This window comes from Schistocerca gregaria, chromosome 8, assembly GCF_023897955.1.
Source record: "Schistocerca gregaria isolate iqSchGreg1 chromosome 8, iqSchGreg1.2, whole genome shotgun sequence".
NCBI classification, from domain to species: Eukaryota; Metazoa; Arthropoda; class Insecta; order Orthoptera; family Acrididae; genus Schistocerca; species Schistocerca gregaria.
Window position 1 is genome coordinate 399,761,565 of NC_064927.1, and position 24,149 is coordinate 399,785,713.

At 42.4% G+C, this 24,149-nt stretch overlaps 1 protein-coding gene across 1 annotated transcript in view; it reads right to left on the reverse strand.

The window, feature by feature from the left end:
• Window positions 1–24,149, reverse strand: part of LOC126285310 (UDP-glycosyltransferase UGT5-like) — a 46,716-nt gene that overhangs the window by 4,144 nt on the left and 18,423 nt on the right. Inside the window, exons 4-5 of the mRNA XM_049984607.1 lie at window positions 17,040–17,262; window positions 646–865 (exon numbers count right to left, since the gene is read on the reverse strand). Of these exons, the coding sequence (XP_049840564.1) occupies window positions 646–865; window positions 17,040–17,262 (443 nt within the window). The remainder of the gene's footprint in view (window positions 1–645; window positions 866–17,039; window positions 17,263–24,149) is intronic.

The window sequence follows — 24,149 nt, forward strand, 5'->3', positions numbered from 1 at the left end:
GAAGTGCCACCGACTATAATTGTATGAATGGAGTACATATTTGAAATGAGACTCAAGTTTTCTTTGAACTGTTCAGCAAATGTATCTTCTGAGTCAGGGGGTTGGTAAAACGTTCCAGTTACTAGTGTAGTCTGACTGTGAAGTATAAATTCTACCCATACTATTTCGCAGGAATGGTTCTTTCCCTACACACCCACAACAATTTACAACTACAATACTGATCGTTTCTACAATTACCTTACTCTGTTTCACATGCCCCCTTTTAGATGGACACCATTTCTGTGGTTTCCTGAGACCCTCTAACCTAAAAAACTGCCCAGTCGCTTCCACACAGCCCCCGCTACCTATGTAGCCGCTTTGAGAATGAGTACTGTGTTTTTCCTCTTAGTAGAAAGGACAATGCAAAAGAAGAAGATAATTTATGTATATAAGAAACAAATGATTCAAATGTCCAAATTGAGAGTAGTATGTCACAAGGAGACATCACAGTGACATAATGGGTACTGTTAATTATGATCACAAAATACACATTTATTTTACAATTGTTGTTGCTTGTAAAGGGAGTTTGCTACTACCTCCTCCTTAACAAAATGGGACAATTGCATTGTTAGTTTTGTTTCCCCTAGTAATTGAATGACCACTTACCGAGGATTATTGAGTATTTCCGTAATTGCCCAGTAAAATGTCTCTGAGGTGATGTTATTCAAACGTAGTCTGATTCCATATCCTTTGGATTCTGCTTGAAGCATATTAAGATCTTGATCACTGAACACTGGAATCCCAATCACAGGCACACCATGGTACACTGTTTCAAGTGTACTCAGGAATCCTCCATGCGTAATGAAAAGTCGTATGTTTCTGTGCGCTGAAAAACCAGAGAAATATGATCTTATATAAGAATAACTGATTTTTGTCTCTTTACTTCTTTATCTACATCATTCACTGTGTCAGGAACTAGGCATACTATTGAGTAACCAATTTAATAGTCACTTGTGTCCACAAGTGAAGGCTGGTGCAGGATTCTGTATGCACAGAGGGAAAGTGAACAAATAGTAACAAGGTCAGTTTGCTCTCTGTCTACCTTCTATCCTAAATGCCTCAATTGATCTTTCAGGGCATTATTTTCAGTGTTGAAGAAAGCTCCACATGGGACACAGTATCTATTTTGACCTGTACTGAAGAAGTAAACATAAGGGTCACTTTGCTGTCACTACTGTTTGTAGTACTTTTGGTGAGTGCTTGCAAGACAGCCATCTCAAAATGGACACTACATCTACTTCTGTAGTCTGCAAGCTACCCTGAAGTGTGTGGCAGAGTATATTTACCACTGTATCAGTTGTTAGGGTTTTTTCTGTTCAATACATGTACATGTACATGTACATTGTGTCAGTGCCTCTCTGTGTGCTGTAACTAGTCTAATTTTGTCTTTGTGATTTGTGTGGGTGCAGTATGAACGGGGTTATAGATATGCCTCAATTCATTACTTAAAACTTTCAGTAGCTGAGATCACATAAATTTTTCTTTATTTTTAAGAGCTGGTTTCAACATACAATGATTAGCCAGAACATTATGACCACCTACCTAATAGCCAGTATGTTCGCCTTTGGGATGGATAATAGTGGCGATGCATTGTTGCCTTCATATGTCGCTAGAGAAAGTTGGCATCACAGCTACACACACAGTTCACTTAATTTCCCTAAATTTTGGGGAGGAGAACTACGAGCTCTGACGCTACGTTCAGTCACAACGCAGATGTGTTCGATTGGGTTCAGATCTGGTGAGTTTGGGGGCATATTAATTGGAACTTGCCACTGTGTTCCTCAAACCATTCTGTCACACTCCTGGCCTTGTCATATGATGCATTATATTGTTGAAAAATGCCACTGCTATCGTAAAACATTATCTTCATGATGGGGTGTATGCAGTCTGCAAACTGTATGATACTCCTTGGCTTTCATTGTGCCTTTACGAGCTCCACTGGAGCCATGGATGCCCACGTGAATGTTCCCCAGAGCCTAATGGAGCCATTGCCAGCTTGTTTCCATCCCACAGTACAGGTGTCAAGGAACTGTTCCCCTGTGAGACAACAGATTCACACCCTCCAATTGGCATGATGAAGAAGGTATTAGGATTCATCAGATCATGCAGCAATGCTCTGTCACTGCACCAACAGCCAGTGCTGAGGGTCATGTGCCCATTTCAGTCATAATTGCTGATGTCATGGTGTTAACACTGGCACATGTTTGAGTTGTTGGCTGCAGAGGCCCATCGTTAGGAGTGTTCTGTGCACTGTGTGTTCAGACAAACTTGTACTCTGCCCAGTTTAAGTCTGATGTTAGTCCTATCAAAATTGACCACTTGCTCAGCCTATGATATCTAACATCTGGACTGGCCACCAAACCCATGACGCCTGGACAAGGTTTCACTTTGCGTTTGCCATGTGTTGAAGACACTCACCGCAGCTCTTGAAGACTCTCGCCACAGCACTCGTCAAACACCTGACAAGTTGTGCAGTTTCTGAAATGCTCACACTGAGCCTCCAGTTGTCAAAAACGTCCGTGTGTCAGAAGATTTATGCGTCTGAAGATTTATGCCTTCTTAATTCTGGTAGCAACACACATTTGTTGTTTCAATGCAAATTCCAGAAATAAGCAACACTACAGCCCCTGCAGTAAATGCCACATTGGGAGGGAAGTCTGGATCCACCTCTTAAGATAGAGCTATCCCTGAAAGGAAGCCACCACGGTGAATGCTTAGCAAAGCAAATTTGATGGTGTACAGCTAACTAGCTGTATTGAACACTGAGATACCAACCAGAAGTGGGTGGTTCACATTATCAACATGGTCCACTGTGCTGCTGATGCATATATCTTGAAGTCATTAGACCAACTTCAGAAGTGAAATGTCCCATTATGGAACTGTTAGTGTCACTCCGCAAGCAGGTTTAGACACTTTGCCTTATGACAGTGTAGATGCCAACCATCTGTTATGAATTTCACAGGCCTTCAGGTCATGGGAGCAAACTCACAAAGGACAATCAAGCAGAGCAAGAAGAGGTCACAGCAAGCATTTATAGAATAAGTAAATTGTTCCACTAGCTCTTCAAAGGTATGGGAAGCCATAAGAAATATATTTGACAACTGTGTCAAGACACTGCTGTGCTGAGGCAGCAGAGTCTCCAATTTACATCTGGACACAGTGCACAGGCATAGTACTTCAGTTTGATCACTGTCCCTAGCTTTCCCCTTGTCATTGAGCTTTAATGAGAGGAATGCTTGGAATTTCCATCAACAACAGTGAGGACTACAACTACCCCCTTTCCTGTGAGGGAGCTTGAGTATGCATTGTCTCAGATCACAAAGACTTAACTGGGTAAGGATAAAATCCAATATAGCATGTTACAGTACCTCACACAGGTGGAAAGGTAATCCTCCCATTCCTGCCAACTGGTGTCTGACTTGAGTCCTATAATCACAGGAACTACACTGAGGTGACAAAAGTCAAGGGATAGTGTTATGCAGATGGCTGTAGTATTGCGTACACAAGGTATAAAAGGACAGTGCAGTGGAGGAGCTGTTATTTGTACTCAGGTGGTTCATGTGAAAAGGTTTCGTATATGATTGTGGTTTGTGATGGAAATTAACAGACTCTGAACATGGAATGGTAGTTGGATCTAGATGCATGGTACATTTCGTTTCGGACATTGTTAGGGAATTCAGTATTCAGAGATTTGCAGTGTCAAGAGCATGATGAGAAACCACATTTCAGGCATTACCTCTCACCGTGGACAACCCAGTAACCAACGGTTTTCACTTAACGACCGAGAGCACCAGTGTTTGTGTAGGATTGTCAGTGCCAGCAGACAAGCAACACTGTGTGAAATAACTGCAGAAATCAATGTGGGATGTACAGTAAACATATATGTTATTGAAGTGAAACAAAATTTGGCGCTAATGGGCTGTGGCAGCAGACAACCGACATTAGTATCTTTGCTTACAGCATGACATCTCCTGCAACATCTCTCGTGGGCTCGTAACCATATCAATTGGATACTAGAGCAAATATTTTGGTCACCTGTATCACCTGACATGAATCCCATTGAACAATTATGGGACATAATTGAGAGGGCAATTCATGCACAAAGTTGTGCACCAACAACACTTTCACAATTATGATAGCTATAGAGGCAGCATGGCTCTGCAAGGGAATTCCAGTGACTTCCTGAGTTCATGTCATGCTCTATGTCAGGCCAGAGGAGGTCCGACATGATATTAGGAGGTATGCCATGATTTTGTCACTTCAGTGTACTCGGTCACTACTAGTGCAGGTTTCAGAGGCATTGATCAATCCTCAACACCTTGTCCTGCAGGATGCAGACATACAGTATTCTTTCCTATGTAGATAACACCTCATAGATATCTTCTTCGATCTTCAAATGATCTACGACACTGCTTGGAAGCAATAACATCCTAGAGCAGCCCCTCAAATGGAACTTCCAAAGATGACTACCAGTATTCATATGGTCTTTTCTTCCCACACAATTTTTTATATCTTGGGCCAACAATGCTCTTTCTGCACAATTGATAAAGGTGTCCCTCAAGGGTCTGCTTTCATTGTGACTCTGTTTGCTCTTGCCATCAACAGTATTTCATCCATGGTAAAGTCTCCTGTTTGATGTTCATTGTTTGCAGATGACTTAACCATGCTCTGCTTATTATCCAAACTTACAATGACCACTTGTCAGGTGCAGCTAATGATAAGATTGTTGGAGGAGTGGGCAGATTGCACAAGTTTTAAATTTTATTCAGCAAAATATGTTTGTTTTAATGGCCTAAGTCATCCTATTAACTTGGCCATAAGATTGTTGGAGGAGTTGGCAGGTTGCACAAGTATTAAATTTTCTTCAGTGAAATGGGTTTGTTTTTATTGTCTAATTCATCCTATTAACCTGGCTGTTCTTAAAATGAGGAACACTGTTATCAGTTTTTAAAGTTCAGTGAGGTTTCTGGGTCTCACATTTGAGCAGCTAAGGTTACCACATCTGAAGAATGTAAAGGCCTAAAGACATGGATTATTTTTAAATGAATCATCCACAGGTTAGGGAGAGCAGACTGAATGTGTCTGTTCACCTTTTGCAAAGTGTTTTGTGCAATTCCACCTTGGTATGTATGCACCTCACAATCAGCAGCATTCAAAACCATTACTTGCCCTCCAATGGAGCACCTATTCAGAAATAGACCACAAGCAATGAGGCCATTCAAGACTTAGTGGTTGATAGTGCTGACCATATATTTGTTCTTCGTAGAGGTTGAAGTCATTTGTCACCATGGTTAATAAGGAGACCCTGAGTTATTTTATATTTGTCAGTGTACAAAAAGAATCATATCTCAGGTTATGTTTTTAAATTGATGTTTTACTAAATTTTATCCAAGCACTCATTGTATTATAGTTTACACTCATGGGACTAAGCAGGGAAATTCTATTGGATGCATTGTGTTGTTTCCAGAATATGTTTTTAAGTTTCACTTACCTCATACATTCACAGCGTATGAGGCTAAATTATATGTAGTTTTGAGGGCACTAGAGCAGATATGGTACCTCTTACTACCAAAACTCTCTAAGTGCCCTTCAGGACATTCATTATACACTGAAGCGCCAAAGAAACTGCTATAAGCATGCACATTCAAATACATAGATCTGTAAATAGGCAGAATATGGCGCTGTGGTCAGCAATGCATTTATAAGACAACAAGTGTCTGACACAGTTGTTAGATCAGTTACTGCTGCTACAATGGCAGGTTATCAAGATTTAAGTGAATTTGATCACGGGGTTATAGCCGACGCACGAGCGATGGGACACAGCATCCCCAAGGTGGTGGTGAAGTGCTGAATTTGCCGTATGACCACTTTACGAGCGTATTGTGAATATCAGGAATCTGATAAAACATCAAATCTTTGACATTGCTGGGGCCACAAAAATATTCTGCAAGAATGGGACCAGTGATGAACTGAAGAGAATCATTCAATGTGACAGAAGTGCAACCCTTCCACAAATTGCTGCTGATTTCAATGCTGGGCCATCAACAAGTGTCAGTGTGCGAACCACTCAATGAAATGTCATTGATATGGCCTTTTGGAGATGAAGGCTCACTCGTGTACCTTTGATGACTGTGTGACACAAAGCTTTATGCCTCTCCTGGGCCCGTCAACATCATCTTTGGACTGTTGATGACTGGAAAGAGGTTGCCTGGCTGGACGAGTCTTGTTTCAAATCGCAACGAGTGGATGGATGTGTATGCGTGTCGAGACAACCTCATGAATCCATGGACCCTGCAGGTCAGCAGGGGACTGTTCAAGCTGGTGGAGGCTCTGTAATGGAGTGGGTTGTATGTAGTTCGAGTGATATGGGATCCCTGATACATGTAGATACTACTCTGACAGGTAACATGTACGTAAGCATCCTATCTGATCACGTGCATCCATTCATGTCCATCGTGCATTCTGATGGACTTGGGAAATCCCAGTAGGACAATCCGTGCCCCACACGTCCAGAATTGCTACAGAATGACTCCAGGAACACTGTTTAAACACTTCCACTAGCCACCAAACTCCCCAGACATGAACCTTACTGAACATATCTAGTATGCCTTGCAACATGCTGCTCAGAAGAGATCTCGACCTCCAGCAGGTTGTAACACAGTCCCCTTCCATCAGTTTATGTGGCATAACAATGATGTACCAAACCACACTTCGTTTTTTTGTTAGTGTTCCCACAAACATAATGACAACTTTTCCTTCCATGTGTCTGTTGTTTTTTGTCCATGTAACATAGAAGTGTATAAAGATTTTTATGTTTTATTGATTCAAAATGTGAGTCAAAGAAACATTGTATGGGTCTAGCTCTAAAATAATACGCAGCAGACTTTGCAACCAGGGCAACTACAGCCTGAATATATCATTTGAGGAGGTAAGATTTCTTTATTTATAGGGACAAGTTTCATCACATTTCAGCTCCATCATCAGGTCCATATTATGCTGTTATATTATGCAATTTTATGTTTGACATCTGCTTCATAGCGAACTGCTGACAGTGAACAGTGTGTCATCCCATTCTCTTTCCTCGATTGGAACATGACTTGATTTTTTTGCACCTGATGATGCAGCTAAAAGCTGAGAAACCAGCCGTGCATATAAATAAAGGACTTACAGCTAAAGTGGTCTCATGTTTTTAAAAAATTAAAATAAAATCGTGTTAGACTCATAATGATACATCAAACATAAATTTTGCAGACACGGAACATATTCAAATTATTCTTATGGTGGCCTGGGGCACCAGCACTCTCATGACAGTTAGATACACGAGTCAAAGTAGACGACACTTACACGTTTCGTAGTATACATGTGGGAACGTCTAGTATAAATTCCAGGCCACCAGGAGGTGCACCAAGAGCTACGGACCACAGAGGTTGTTGGTCGCACTACAGAACCACGCCTCCACCCAGTCATGAGTGACTAGTGGGCAGAACATCTTTTCCCTACCCTTTTCCCCTGCAACAGCATGATCTTTCTCCCAGGGCTAGTCCTTTGTACTTTTAGTGTCAGGAAAGTGTTTCTTGTAAATATCAGTCTTTGTCATCATATTTAAATGTTTTGCCCTTTATAATTAGTGTTTTTGTCGAAAAGAAAGTCATATCTCTTATATACAAAGGTTGTCTCCAACCTTTGGGTCATTATGAAACAGGCAATAGTGGGTCCATAATATACTGAGATGGGGAACCAATGGTCAGAAAAACATATTTATTATTTGGAAGTGTGGAAATTTGTGGTAAGTTCTATGTGACAAAACTGCTGAGGTCATCAGTCCCTAGGCTTACATACTACGTAATCTAACTTTAACTAACTTATGCTAAGGACAACACACACACACATGCCCAAGGGAGGACTCGAACCTCCATTGGAAGAGCCATGCAAACCTTAGACCACATGGCTGCCCTACATGGCTATTTGTTATTTGATTTGCATACATAGTGTAGACCCCATGCTGCGAAAGGATGTGGTTTCAACCTGACGGTGTGCCAGGCCACTTCGATGTTAATGTCCACAAGCACCTGAACAGCATGTACCCTACCTGTCCCACGGCCAGTGCGATCACAAAATCTCACACCTCAGGACTTTTACCTCTGGGGTTACTTCAAGACGTTGATGTATTGAACCCCTATAGACACTTACGAAGACCTGCTTGCTAGGGTCCAGGCTGTCTGTCTCCTGGTACAACAGACACAAGGGATCCTTGATAGAGGGTGACAGAACTTCATGCATCGTTGCCGAGCATGCATTGCGACTGTTGGTCATCACTTTGAACAGTTACTGTGGGCTAAGTTGTTGGTATGTGGTGTGCGCTGTGTATTTCCATAATACAATGGATATACATTTCTGTCAATTGGTTCCCTGTCTGACAGTTGTGAACTCGCTGTCACCTGTTTCAGTTTGATCCAAAAGGTTTGAGTAGTAGGGTAAGGCCGTTTATAGTGCAATTTTGATATCATATTGATATGCAAATTAATTAAATTGATCAATTAACAACCCTCGCCCACCCCCACCCCCAACCACGCCCATCCCTGCCTCCAGATGACGACGTGTGTTTTTCTCAGCTGCAAGTGTGCCCCAGCCCTCTCCTCTTCGTACCACCTCCCCCCACCCTACCCTATTGGCGCGAATTTCGAATTTTAGTGGGAATTTCGAATTATGGTGGGTATTTCGAATTTTGGCGAGAATTTCTTTGTCCCAGGGCTGTGCTGACGACCCACCGTAACCCCCCACCTGGGAATTCGTGGGAAATTAAAATTGGCAGTAACCTTTCTGATACTAGAACCCTGGTCCTCCTGGGCGGAATGCCCAAGTGTGTCCCGCTAACACAATTCAACCACCAGAAGCACTTGAAATTTATGGGGAAATAAAAATGGTGGTGCCCTTTCCAACATTTGAATCTTGGTCCTCCTCTTTGGAAAGCCCAAGTGTACTCCCCTAATACAATTAAATCATCAGAGGCGTCTTGAATGGACAGGAAATTAAAAATGGCTGTGCCCTTTCTGGGACTCGAAACCTGGTGGTCATTGATGGAAAGCCCAAGTGCACCCTCTAACACATGGACATTGTTGAGGTGCAGGTGAGGAAGGTTAGGTTAATGTACCGTATTTTTTTTTTTTTTTTTTTTTTTTTTTTTGTCAGGAACCTGACGCAAAGATCGATCGTAATTACGTAATTTTTCACAAAGATTGGTCCTAATTACACACTTTTACGCAAAGACGGCATAAAAGCGTAATACAGCCCAAAAACTGGCGCTACCATACAACTGGTGTTATCCTGCTGGGGAAAAATTTCGCAATACCACTCGAAACTAGCGACACACACACTCAAACTCTACCCTACATCTACTAACTGCTAGGAAAAAGGCTGGTGTTTAAGGTACTATCTTTATTCTTTTTGGTGGGAAGTATGTTCAACTGATGAGATGCTGGTTTTGGACAGAGAGGAGTTTAAAAAGTGTGTTACTGTAAGCATACAGTATCTATTGCTATTTGACATCAGAGTTCGCTACAGATGCCTGCTCAACAACCATACTGCAGCCCAGGCAATCAAAGCCAATATATGCTACCACAACTGATGGAAAAAATGCGTTCTTATTACCTTCCAAAATTGTCGTGAAAAAACCAGCACTCGCAATGAATGGGTCATAATGTAGCACATGTACTGGGGAAAATCATCGTCCTAGAAGACTGCAGAGGAGGCGGTAGTTGAATGTGTGTTCTCTTCTATAGGTGTCCACAAACTGCCGAAAATCGAGACCCACTCCCTCTCTCCCTCCACCCCTCCCTCCATCCGTCCACCTATGACGGGACACATGCTCCTTCAAATGGCCAGCTGCTCCACTGACCGTCGTTTGCTGCCAGCCTCTGCAGTCACTGGCCGCACTTGGCTTTCCACCATCTGGCTGCCACCTTAAGGCGACGGTCCTAGACAACACAAAAGGGAAATTGAGTAGCATAACCCTGCCCATCTGGAGGACGCTCCAGATGGTTATCTCAAAAGTTGCGCCTTTTGCTGTTTTTCTGCCAACCCGTGTATGGCTACAGACCCCAACAGGCCCTCGACATGTGCAGTCTGCCTTTGATGTGAAGACCTTTAGTACAAAAGGGAAATTTACAGGCATAGCTCTGCCCATCCGGAGAACGGTGCAGATCAGCTCTCGGTTTCCCACCATCTGGCCACCACCTTAATCATTTGTGATCGGTGGCGGTATACTTCCCTGGACGTCACAAAATAATAAGAAGCGACTGCAGTCTAATGTAAAAACTATAACGAATTTACTCATAAAACTAAAAGAAAATGGACTTTATCCATTTTTGTGGAAAGAGGACATTTATTATGGTCGCAAATGTGTTTTGCTTTTTTTAATAGATGATTGATTATAGATGCGTTGATGTCAAATACAGTTGTTCTCCAGCACTGAATGGCGGGCTGCTGCAGGCGAGGGGTGGGGGTGCGTCTCTACTCAGGTGGTCGCCGGACACAGCCACTCTGTCCGGGAGGGGGTGGGGGAGGGAGGGGGGGGGTGCTGCGGGTGAGGGCTCTGTCGCTGTGTTTTAGGTGAACAAGTTTCACTTTTGCATTTGAGGCCGCCGTCCTTTTATCTCCTCTTGTTTAGTTGACTATGCATGCTACTGTGTTGGCATAGAAGCGTCGCCTTAAGGTGGTGGCCAGATGGTGGAAAACCGAGAGCTGATCTGGACCGTTCTCAGGATGGGCGGGGCGATACGCTGCATATTTCGAGGGCCTTATGGTGACTGTAGCTGCATGCGGGTCGGCAGCAAAGGGCGCGACTTTTGAAAAAGCCTTCTGGAGCGTCCTCCGGATGGGCAGGGTTATGCTACTCAATTTCCCTCTTGTGTCGTCTAGGACCGTCGCCTTAAGGCGGCAGCCAGATGGCGGAAAGCTGCATGCAGCCAGATGGTGGAAAGCTGCACACAGCCAGTAACCGCAAAGGGCAGTAGCAAAGGGTGGACAGTGGCCTATCGGTGCCGCGAGGCAGTTGGCGGAGCAGCTGGCCGTTTGAAGAAGCTAGTGTCGCCTCCAGTAGGTGGATCGAGGAAGGGAGGAAGAGGGCCTCGATTTTAGGCAGTTTGTGGCCGCCTACCGAGGAGAACGCACATTCAACTACGGCCTCCTCTGCATTCTTTGAGGACGACAATTTTCCCCAGTACATGTGCTGCATTATGACCCACTCATTATGAATGCTGGCTTTTTCACGACAATTTCGAAGTGTAATAAGAACGCATTTTTTTTCATCTGTTATGGTAGTGTGTATTGGCTTTGATTGCCTGGGCTGCAGGATGATTTTTGAGCAGGCATCTGTAGCGAACTCTGATGTCAAACAGAAATAGATACTGTATGCTTACAGATAACACACTTTTTAAACTCCTCTCTGTCCAAAACCAGCTCTCGTTAGTTGAACGTGTTTCCCACAAAAAAATAATAAAGATAATACCTTACACACCAGCCTTTTTCCTGGCAGTTAGTAGGTGTAGGGCAGAATTCGAGTATGTGTGTCGCTAGTTTCGAGTGGTATTGCGAAATTTTTCCCCAACAGGGTAACACCAGTTGTGTGGCAGCGTCAGTTTTTACGCTGTATTGCGCTTTTATGCCGTCTTTGTGTAGTGCTTTGCATAAAAGTGTGTAATTAGGACCAATCTTTGTTGTTAATTATGTAATTAGGATAGATATTTGCGTCAGTTTCGAGTGGTATTGCCAATTTTTTTTCCCACCAGGATAACATCAGTTGTGTGGTATCGTCAGTTTTTGCGCCGTATTGCGCTTTTATGCCGTACTTGTGTAGTGCTATGCAGATAGGTGTGATATTAGGACCGATCTTTGTGATTAATTATGTATTTAAGATCGATCTTGGCGTCAGTTTCCTGGCCAAAATTAATAAAGTACACCAACCTAACTTTCCTCTCTCGCATGTGGACAATTTCCATGTGTTAGAGGGTGCACTTCGGCTTTCCAACCAGAACCACGAGGGTCTGACTCCCGGAAAGAGTACTGCCAATTTTAATTTGCCGTCAGTTCCCAGGTGCGTTTGGGGTGGGATGTCAGCTCAGCTCTCGGACAGAAAAATTCCCGCCAAAATTCGAAATGCCCACCAAAATTCGAAATGCCCACCAAAATTCGAAATTCCCGCCAAAATTCAAAATTCGGGGGGGGGGGGGGGGGAGGGTTAATTGATCAATTTGATATGAAGATTGCACTACTACTCTGCATATGAAAACATCTATTTTATTTACACCAAAGTTTTAAACTCATTGTAAAGATCTCACCTTTGTTCAAAATGGTTCAAATGGATCTAAGCACTATGGGACTTAACATATGAGGACATCACATACATGCATGCCCGAGGCAGGATTCGAACCTGCGACCGCAGCAGCAGCGCAGTTCCAGACTGAAGCGCCTAGAACCGCTCTGCCACAGCGGCCGGCTGTCACCTTTCTGTTGCTTGTGTTTTCTTCTAATTTAGAGGACCTTGCCGTTGGTGGGGAGGCTTGCGTGCCTCAGCGATACAGATAGGCGTACCGTAGATGCAACCACAGCGGAGGGGTACCTGTTGAGAGGCCAGACAAACGTGTGATTCCTGAAGAGGGGCAGCAGCCTTTTCAGTAGTTGCAGAGGCAACAGTCTGGATGATTGACTGATCTGGCCTTGTAACAATAACTAAAACGGCCTTGCTGTGCTGGTACTGCGAACGGCTGAAAGCAAGGGGAAACTACGGCCGTAATTTTTCCCGAGGGCATGCAGCTTTACTGTATGATTAATTGATGATGGCGTCCTCTTGGGTAAAATATTCTGGAGGTAAAATAGTCCCCCATTCGGCTCTCCGGGCGGGGACTACTCAAGAGGATGTCGTTATCAGGAGAAAGAAAACTGGCGTTCTACGGATCGGAGCGTTGAATGTCAGATCCCTTAATCGGGCAGGTAGGTTAGAAAACTTAAAAAAGGGAAATGGATAGGTTAAAGTTAGATATATTGGGAATTGGTGAAGTTCGGTGGCAGGAGGAACAAGACTTCTGGGCAGGTGACTACAGGGCTATAAACACAAAATCAAATAGGGGCAATGCAGGAGTAGGTTTAATAATGAATAGGAAAACGCATTATTGTGACCAAGATAGATACGAAGCCCACACCTACTACAGTAGTACAAGTTTATATGCCAACTAGCTCTGCAGATGACTATGAAATTGAAGAAATGTATGATCAAATAAAATAAATTATTCAGATAGTGAAGGGTGATGAAAATTTAATAGTCATGGGTGACTGGAATTCGGTAGTAGGAAAAGGGAGAGAAGGAAACGTAGTAGGTGAATATGGACTCGGACGAAGAAATAAAAGAGGAAGCCGCCTGGTAGAATTTTGTACAGAGCACAACTTAATCATAGCTAACACTTGGTTCAAGAATCATAAAAGAAGGCTGTATACATGGAAGAAGCCTGGAGATACTGACAGGTTTCAGATAGATTATATAATGGTAAGGCAGAGATTTAGGAACCAGATTTTAAATTGTAAGACATTTCCAGGGGCAGATGTGGAGTCTGACCACAATCTATTGGTTATGACCTATAGATTAAAACTGAAGAAACTGCAAAAAGGTGGGAGTTTAAGGAGATGGGACCTGGATAAACTAAAAGAACCAGAGGTCGTACAGAGTTTCAGGGAGAGCATAAGCGAGCAATTGACAGGAATGGGGGAAAGAAATACAGTAGAAGAAGAATGGATAGCTTTGAACGATGAAGTAGTGAAGGCAGCAGAGGATCAAGTAGGTAAAAAGACGAGGGTTAGTAGAAATCCTTGGGTAACAGAAGAAATATTGAATTTAACTGATGAAAGGAGAAAATATAAAAATGCAGTAAATGAAGCAGGCAAAAAGGAATACAGATGTCTCAAAAATGAGATCGACAGGAAGTGCAAAATGGCTAAGCAGGCATGGCTAGAGGACAAATGTAAGGATGTAGAGGCTTATCTCACTAGGGGTAAGATAGATACTGCCTACAGGAAAATTAAAGAGACCTTTGGAGATAAGAGAACCACTTGTATGAAAATCAAGAGCTCAGATGGAAACCCAGTTCTAGGCAAAGAAGGGAAAGCAGAAAGGTGGAAGGAGTATATAGAGGGTCTATACAAGGGCGATGTACTTGAGGACAATATTATGGAAATGGAAGAGGATGTAGATGAAGATGAAATGGGAGATACGATACTGCGTGAAGAGTTTGACAGGGCACTGAAAGACCTGAGTCGAAACAAGGCCCCCGGAGTAGACAACATTCCTTTGGAACTACTGACGGCCTTGGGAGAGCCAGTCCTGACAAAAACTCTACCATCTGGTGAGCAAGATGTATGAGACAGGCGAAATACCCTCAGACTTCAAGAAGAATATAATAATTCCAATCCCAAAGAAAACAGGTGTTGACAGATGTGAAAATTACCGAACTATCAGTTTAATAAGTCACAGCTGCAAAATACGAACGCTAATTCTTTACAGACGAATGGAAAAACTAGTAGAATCCGACCTCGGGGAAGATCAGTTTGGATTCCGTAGAAATGTTGGAACACGTGAGGCAATACTGACCCTACGACTTATCTTAGAAGCTAGATTAACGAAGGGCAAACCTACGTTTCTAGCATTTGTAGACTTAGAGAAAGCATTTGACAATGTTGACTGGAATACCCTCTTTCAAATTCTGAAGGTGGCAGGAGTAAAATACAGGGAGCGAAAGGCTATTTAGAATTTGTACAGAAACCAGAGTCGAGGGACATGAAAGCGAAGCAGTGGTCGGAAACGGAGTGAAACAGGGTTGTAGCCTATCCCCGATGTTATTCAATCTGTATATTGAGCAAGCAGTGAAGGAAACAAAATAAAAATTCGGAGTAGGTATTAAAATCCTTGGAGAAGAAATAAAAACTTTGAGGTTCGCCGATGACATTGTAATTCTGTCAGAGACAGCAAAGGACTTGGAAGAGCAGTTGAATGGAATGGATAGTGTCTTGAAAGGAGGATATAAGATGAACATCAACTAAGGCAAAACGAGGATAATGGAATGTAGTTGAATTAAGTCGGGTGATGCTGAGGGAATTAGATTAGGAAATGAGACACTTAAAGTAGTTTGGTGATTTGGGGAGCAAAAATAACTGATGATGGTCGAAGTAGAGAGGATATAAAATGTAGACTTGCAATGGCAAGGAAAGCATTTCTGAAGAAAAGAAATTTGTTAACATCGATTATAGATTTAAGTGTCAGGAAGTTATTTCTGTAAGTATTTGTATGGAGTGTAGCCATGTGTGGAAGTGAAAAATGGACGATAAATAGTTTGGACAAGAAGAGAATAGAAGCTTTCGAAGTGTGGTGCTACAGAAGAATGCTGAAGATTTGAGGGGTTGATCGCATAACTAATGAGGAAGTACTGAATAGGATTGGGGAGACGAGAAGTTTGTGGCACAACTTGACCAGAAGAAGGGATCGGTTGGTAGGACATGTTCTGAGGCATTTTAGTATTGGAGGGCAGCGTGGAGGGTAAAAATCGTAGAGGGAGACCAAGAGATGACTACACTAAGCAGATTCAGAAGTATGTAGGTTGCAGTATGTACTGGGAGATGAAGAAGCTTGCACAGGATAGAGTAGCATGGAGAGCTGCATCAAACCAGTCTCAGTACTGAAGACCACAACAACAACATTTGCAATTGGTTGAAGTGTGGACTAACTATCACTTGCAGTTCCCCTCCCCCTCTCCTTCGCCCAGTGGGGCATGGGGGATGAAGTGACAATAAGAAAAAACTCTATTGCTCAAGAGTGATTTATTTAAGCCAACCGAGGGACATCTGCCGACTGTTCGCGTCGGCGAGAGCTGGCCGTGTCATGTGCCAACTGCTTGCAGTCCATAACTTAAGCTCTCGTCGACGTGCCGTTGGAGAAGTCTGTGTCACTCGGAGAAGTTAAGCTTCGTAGCAAGTAACAGTTCTTGAAGTCCTAGTTTTTCCCTGTTCCGGCTCCAGAGGGTTAGTTGGAACCTGTACTTCAGAAGTGTATTTAGTCGGAACCGCTGAAGAGGTGGAGTTAATTTCTTGTTATTCCTACTGTAACCATTGGTTTTTTTGCGAACTAATAAATAAGCTGTGTGTAACATCTACAGGGACATTCCTCAATTAGCAACAAAAAGAATTTTTCAGGTTTATTCAACTGTGGATATTACAGCAGGAAATTCGCTTCAGTCTCTTTATTTCTTTTTTTATGAACGGATCTCGTAATTTCCAAAAAACATTGAATTATATGACTAGTGTTTCAATAATTCTGTCGTCCATTTGACACTGCTTGTTCAGAATCCGTTTCATCTACTCCGATATTTAAATATATAGCATCCTAGGAATAAGGTTTGTTTTAATCTGAAATCAAATAATGTTTTATAAGTGCTGCTTTGGTGCAACTCGTCGAATTCATTTCTTTTTTGTGATTGGCAGGTGACTGCATTGCGCCTTACTATTCTACCTAATGGTATGTCCCACGTGCAGTCTGGTAAAAACATGGCGGCTGCTGGAAGACTGGCCACTGTCTGTAGAGGCTCTTTGAGGGAAGAAAGTCATCTGTTCCTTCTGTCGGTGAATCGCATATACTGTGCGTTATCGAATTTAAATTGTTTGTGCATCGCAATTTCTGAGCAGTAAATTGGAAAGCAGCCCTGCATTTACCTAAACAAGTGAGATAAAACGACTAAAATTCACATTCAGGCAGACCACCGTACTAGACAAATGGACGTCAATCCGCCGCACCCATTAGATTCGGATCTTGCTCAACAACCTTTCTCGCAAACTAGCTCGCTGCGCATGAAGCTATAGGAGTAGGGTGGTAGGACTTAACGACTACTATCCAGACTTTTTACACTCTAACATCCTATTTAAAGATGTATAATAGTAACAGACACATTAAAAGAACATTACTGTACCTAATATGTCTGACTGCGGTAGCCATTTTCCAAGTTTCAGATTATCTGGCTTCCCTGGAAATGTTTCAGCTTCCCACTTCCATAGTATACGCTGCTTGAGTTTCGAGAAAGCATTCACAATAGCCGATCTGGTTTCATTGGGTAAATCAGCGCTTCTCAAGTTTGACCCAAGGCTGAAATATATTGCTCCATCTTTTGCACCATCGAGATATTCTTGCAGATCCTGAAAACAATAAAAAAAATAGCCTCCTTTAATCAAGTAACGTTCATGCTTCGAGTTTTAGTTTCTGAGAGAATAAGCATTTTTTCACGAAATCGAAAAATCAATCAGTTGCTTACTTACTTGCTAAAGGTAATGATAAAGTGTCGAGTCCATTTTGCCATAATTTTGCTATTCGTAAGGAAGTTTTGATTGGGAAGAAAATAGAAAGGGGGATCAGCAGGGCTTCCTTCCCCGTACAAAAGAACAATTCTGTAGGAGTGTTTACATTTTTATAGATGTCAATTTCCTCGTCTCGCAGCTAACTTTCGGAGAGTAAAGAAGCGTGACTGGTAATCTCGAACAACATGATGAATTATGTAAATAATAAGCTATTTTTAATACAGGCTATTTTTCTGTTGCTTGTGAAAGGGCCTATCTAGGCTATGTGACTACGATTTGATAAGCGACGTTATTCTATCCAGTTACAGGCGTACATTCCCTGTCTGCCTGCATCTGTTAACAACAGATCCAACACGGTTCATAAGTCCTCAGGTAGAAACGACAAACCACAAGAACTAAAGGAAGACAGAAAGGGAAGGACGCACCACCTTTTGGTAATCAGTCTTCTGATGGGTTTGATGCGCCCACCTCGAATCCCAGTCCAGTGCCAACATCGTCATCGTCATCTCAGAGTAAAACTCTGCTCCCATTTTCCTTAATTATTTAGTGGATATGTTCCAATCACCATCCTCCCCTACAGTTTTACCGTCTACAGCTCCTTCAAGTGCAATGAAAAATTATTCCTCGGTGCCTTAACATATAGAATTCCTATTATCCTGTCCTCCTTCGTGTTTTCCGTAGGTTGTTCTCATCACCGATTCTGTGGCAAACCTCTTCATTTCTTATCTTACCATTTCACCTAACTTTCAACATACTTCCATAGCACCACATCTCAAACGCTTCAATTTTCTTCTTTTCTTGATTTCCCACAGTCCATGACACTTCCGTGCAACACTGTATATCTACGTACATTCTCAGAAATTTCTGGCTCAAATTAAAGCCGATGTTTCATACTAGTAGATTTCTTTCGGCCATGAATACTCTCTTTGCCTGTACTGCTATACGTTTTAGGTTCTCCTTGCTTCGCTCGTCAAATATTAGTTTTATTTCAAGGCGAGGGAACTCTTTCACTCCGTCTATTTCGTGGTCCCCTGTTTTGATGTTAAATTTCTCGCTGTTCGCATTTCTTCTACTCCTCATTACATCCGTACATCTTTGGCTTACTCTCAATCCGTAGTGTGAGCTCATTACAGTATGCATTCTTCAATCTCACTTTCACTGAATGTAGTAATGTCATCACGAATCTTATCCCTGATATTCTTTCACTCTGAATTTTAATCCTACTCTCGAACCATTCTTTCATTTAGATCGTTGCTACTTAGGCTTATGGACTGAACAGTAAGGGACAAAGATTACATTTCTATCTTACACAGTCCTCAATTCGAGCGCTTCGTTCTTGGCCTTATATTAAAATTGTTCTCTTGTGGTTTCTGTACATATTATACAGATTAATTCACGAAGATACTCAATTATCTAAATACGCAATTCTACAAGTAAAACTAAAGCAAAAAGTTCATAGGTCCGCATATGTTACGGAGTTAACAGCTAATAAAAGATTTTGCCTAAAATTTAGCAACTTCACTAATACGAAGCCAAATTGTACGAGGTTAAAGTAAAGCATGATTTCCAATTAATTTGTTGTTATTGATCTGGCGAATCTAATAAAACATGTCCCAGACGTGTATCTGCAGTAGTTTCCCAGAACATCCGGAGAAGCAAAGAAGTAATTTCGTAAAATTTTTAATTTATTAACTACTTGGCCCAATTTGTTTTTTAAATTCCCGACAATTGCACAAAGTTACCAATAGAAGTTATAGAGAATTTAATTTTGGAAAAAAATGTTGATTATAACGTTAACGATAAGTCGTAGGGTCAGTATTGCCTCACGTGTTCCAACATTTATACGGAATCCAAACTGATCTTCACCGTGGCCGGCTTCTATCAGTTTTTCCATTCGTCTGTAAAGAATTCGCGTTAGTATTTTGCAGCCGTGATTTATTAAACTGATAGTTCGGTAATTTTCGCATCTGTCAGCAACTGCTTTCTTTGGGATTGGAATTATTATACTCTTCTTGAAGTGTGAGGTTATTTCGCCTGTGTCATACATCTTGCACACCAGTTGGTAGAGTTTTGTCAGGACTGGCTCTCACAATGCTATCAGTAGTTCTAATGGAATGTTGTCTACTCCCAGGGCCCTGTTTCGGCTTAGATCTTTAAGTGCTCTGTCAAACTCTTCACGCAGTATCATATCTCCCATTTCATCTTCATCCATTATCTTCAATTTCCATAATACTGTCCTCAAGTACATCACCCTTGTATAGACCCTCTATATACTCCTTCCAACTTTCTGCATTCTCTTCTTTGTTTGGAACTGGGTTTCCATCTGAGCTCCTGATATTCACACAAGTGGTTCTCTTTTCTCCAAAAATCTCTTTAATTTTCCTGTAGGCAGTATCTATCTTACCCCAGTGAGATAAGCCTCTACATCCTTACATTTGTCCTCTAGCCATGCCTGCTTAGCCATTTTGCACTTCCTGTTGATCTCATTTGTGAGACGTTTGTATTCCTTTTTGCCTGCTTCATTTACTGCATGTCGATCTCGTTTTTGCTTGCTTCGTATACTGTATTTTTTTAAATTTCTCCTTTCATCAATTAAAAACCAATATTTCTTCTGTTACCCAAGCATTTCTACTAGCCCTCGCCTTTTTACCTACTTGATCCTCTGCTGCCTTCACTACTTCATCCCTCAAAGCTACCCATTCTTCTTCTACTGTATTTCTTTCCCCAATTCCTGTCAATTGTACCCTTATGCTCTCCCTGAAACTCTGTACAACCTCTGGTTTAGTCAGTTTACCCAGGTCCCATATCCTTAAATTCCCACGTTTTTGCAGTTTCTTTAGTTTTAATCTACAGTTCATAACCAATAGATTGTGATCAGAATCCACATATGCCCCTGGAAATGTCTTACAGTTTGAAACCTGGTTCCTAAATCTCTGTCTTACCATTATATAATCTATCTGATACCTTCTAATATCTCCTGGCTTATTCCATGTATACAACCTTCTTTCATGATTCTTGAACCAAGTGTTAGCTATGATTAAGTTATGCTGTGTGCAAAATTCTACCAGGCGGCGTCCTCTTTAATTTCTTACCCCAAATCCATATTTACCTACTACGTTTCCTTCTCTCCCTTTTCCTACTATCGAATTCCAGTCACCCATGACTATTAAATTTTCGTCTCCCTTCACTATCTGAATAATTTTTTTTATCTCATCATACATTTCATCAATTAATTCGTCCTCTGCAGAGCAAGTAGGCATATAAACTTGTACTACTGTAGTAGGCGTGGGCTTCGTGTCTATCTTGGTGCCTGCCTCTGGTGGCCGTGCGGTTCTAGACGCTTCAGTCTGGAACCGCGCGACTGCTACGGTCGCAGGTTCGAACCCTGCCTCGGACATGGATGTGTGTGGTGTCCTTAGGTTAATTAGGTTTAAGTAGTTCTAAGTTCTAGGGAACTGATGACCTCAGATGGTAAGTCCCATAGTGCTCAGAGTCATTTGAACCATTTGAATCTATCTTGGCCACAATAATGCGTTCACTATGCTGTTTGTAGTAGCTTACCCGCACTCCTATTTTTTATTCATTATTAAACCTACTCCTGCATTACCCCTATTTGATTTTCTATTTATAATCCTGTATTCACCTGACCAAAAGTCTTGTTCCTTCTGCCACCGAACTTCACTAATTCCCACTATATCTAACTTTGACCTATCCATTTCCCTTTTTAATTTTTCTAACCTGCCTGCCCGATGAAGGGATCTGACGTTACACGCTCCGATCCGTAGAACGCCAGTTTTCCTTCTCCTGATAACTACGTCCTCTTGAGTAGTCCCCGTCCGGAGATCCGAATGGGAGACTATTTTACCTCCGGAATATTTTGCCCAAGAGGACGCCATCATCATTTAACCATACAGTAAATCTGCATGCCCTCAGGAAAAATGACAGCTGTAGTTTCCCCTTGCTTTCAGCCGTTCGCAGTACCAGCACAGCAAGGCCGTTTTGGTTAGTGTTACAAGGCCAGATGAGTCAATCATCCAGACAGTTGCCCCTGCAACTACTGAAAAGGCTGCTGCCCCTCTTCAGGAACCACACGTTTGTCTGGCCTCTCAACAGATACCCCTCCGTTGTGGCTGCACCTACGGTACGGCTATCTGTATCGCTGCGGCATGCAAGCCTCCCCAACAACGGCAAGGTCCATGGTTCATGGGGGAGGGGATTCATGGTCTGGGATGCGATTTCGTATGACACCAGGAGCACTCTCTTGGTTATCCCACGCACCTTGACTGCAAATTTTTACGCCAATCTGGTGATTCTATCTGTTGTGCTCTCGTTCATGAACAGCGTCCCAGAGGGTGTTTTCCAGCAGGATAACGCTAGCCTCATACCGCCGTTGTAACCTAACATGCTCTATAGTGTTGACATGTTGCCTTGGCCTGGTAGACCAGCAGATCCGTCTTCAATGGAGCACATATGGGACATCATCGAACGGCAACTCCAGCGTCATCCAAAACCAGTGGTACCCTCTCCAGCACATTCTCCAGATCTCTCACCAATTGAAAACGTCTGGTCAATGGTGACCGAGAAAGTGGCTCGTCACAATACGCCAGTGACTACTCTTGATGAACTGTGGTATCATGTTCAAGCTGCATGGGCTGCTGTACCTGTACACGCCATCCAAGCTCTGTTTGACTCAATGTCCAGGCGTATCAAGGCCGTTATTACGGCCAGAGGTGGTTTTTCTGGGTACTGATTTCTCAAGATCTATGCACCCAAATTGCGTGAAAATGTAATCACATGTCAGTTCTAGTATAATATATTTGTCCAATGAATACCCGTTTATCATCTGCATTTCTTCTTGGTGTAGCAATTTTAATGGCCAATAGTGTACGTGTATGCGCAGGGGTAATGCAAATGATGCATTCGTTTTTAAAGTTCTATGTTTTCCAAAGCATTACACGTACAGATGTGATTGATACCCGAATAGAACCTTAAACTCACCGAGATTGCATTGTGCCCATCAATTGGCGTTACGAGTTCATTGCCTTGGACACAATGGCGACAAATCAAGAAAAGAGTTCTTGTGTGTTGGAACATGTGAGAGTTTTATCTGTTACAACATCGCAAAGTGCATTCAGAAGAAACCGCCATGTAAACAGAGCAATGTTGCTATCGACAGTTTAGGAACACTGGTTGTCTCTGTAAACTCAAAAGTGTCGGTTGACCAAACTTGCCAAATGAAACGGTGGAGACGATGAGGAAAAGCTTCGTACCCAGCCCAAAAAAATCAACCGTCCAGTCAAGCCACGAACTTGGAATACTCGAGCAAACTATGTAGTAGATTTTGTGACGGCGGTCAAATTTCAAACCGTACCGTCTGCAGCTCTTGCAATAAATAAAGCCGGGAGATGAAGACCGGCGCCTTTCTATTTTGCATCTCAAGGCGGGTAGCGATATTGAGGTTGAACATTTTACCTCCAAACTTATATAGAGCCACGAAGCAACCTTCCACCTATCTGAAAAGGTTGATCGCCACAATGTGAGAGTGTGGGGCACTGAAAACCCTTGTGAAATCGGTATGAACTAGGTTAATGTTTTGTACTCAAGTCACAGATGAAGTTATATGGACCGTTTTTCTTCTGTGAGAAGACTTTGACGGGTACCTCATATCTCTATAAGTTGCAGTTGCGATTGTTTCCATAACTGACTGCTGATTTCTAGAATTTCGTCTTTCAACAAGACGGGCCTACATGACATTCTAACATCGAAGTTCGTCGCTACCCTAACGACGAACTTCCTCGCCGCTGGATTGGGTGTAGTGGTGAAGATGATGTGGCTCTGTTCTCTTGGTCCGCCAGCCGCCTGATATAACTTCTTGTGACTTCATGAGGGCGTTTTTACCTACCACCACTGTCAAGAACACTGGAACAGCTCAGAGAACGTTTCAGAGTCGATTACATGGAGTTTTGCTACATAAGGTATTGGAACAAACTCGACTATCCTTTTACGCGTGTCGTGTGACAAGAGTGGCATTCATAGAACATTTGTAGAGTGCAGATGCAAATTTGGTGAGTTTACGATTCTGTTATGGATCAATCATATTCATACAGGTAATATTGTGGAAAATATACCGAGCTCTGAAAATGAATGAATTACTTATAGCAGGCCTGTACTTCAATATACATTACAAGAAACATAGGTGAAGAAGTGGAGTAATTGTTGTGGTCAACAATGAGTGGCTAAAGGTCATGGGAAGGAGCTAGATTCCATACTGCTAAAGCCTACGAGATGCTTTATTCTCCGTATAGTTCTGGCGGAAGTAGGTTCTTGACGCACCACAGTAGAGGTCATCTGACCCACAGTACGGCTCTGCCTGAGCAGTATCCCGTTCGTTCACAAAACAGTTGCGATCGTCTTGTACGGCGGTTTATGCTTGTTGGAAACATTGTCTCTGAGATACTGAAGTCCCGCACTAGAAATTGTTGGCTCCAAAACCCGAATTGTTGCGTAATTTCCAACATGCGATGACCTACATCTCTTGTTCCGTTTATCATCCCATAATTCAAAGTTGGGTAACCCGCGTTGCTGCTATGTTGACTATATACTAATGTGTAACAGACTGCTCAGATATTGTGTCTACACTTCTGCCACACCCAGCATATAGACGGTACATTTAGGCGTCGTACACCTGCACATCTTACGTAAACTTAATGTAAATTCCGTCTACAGGC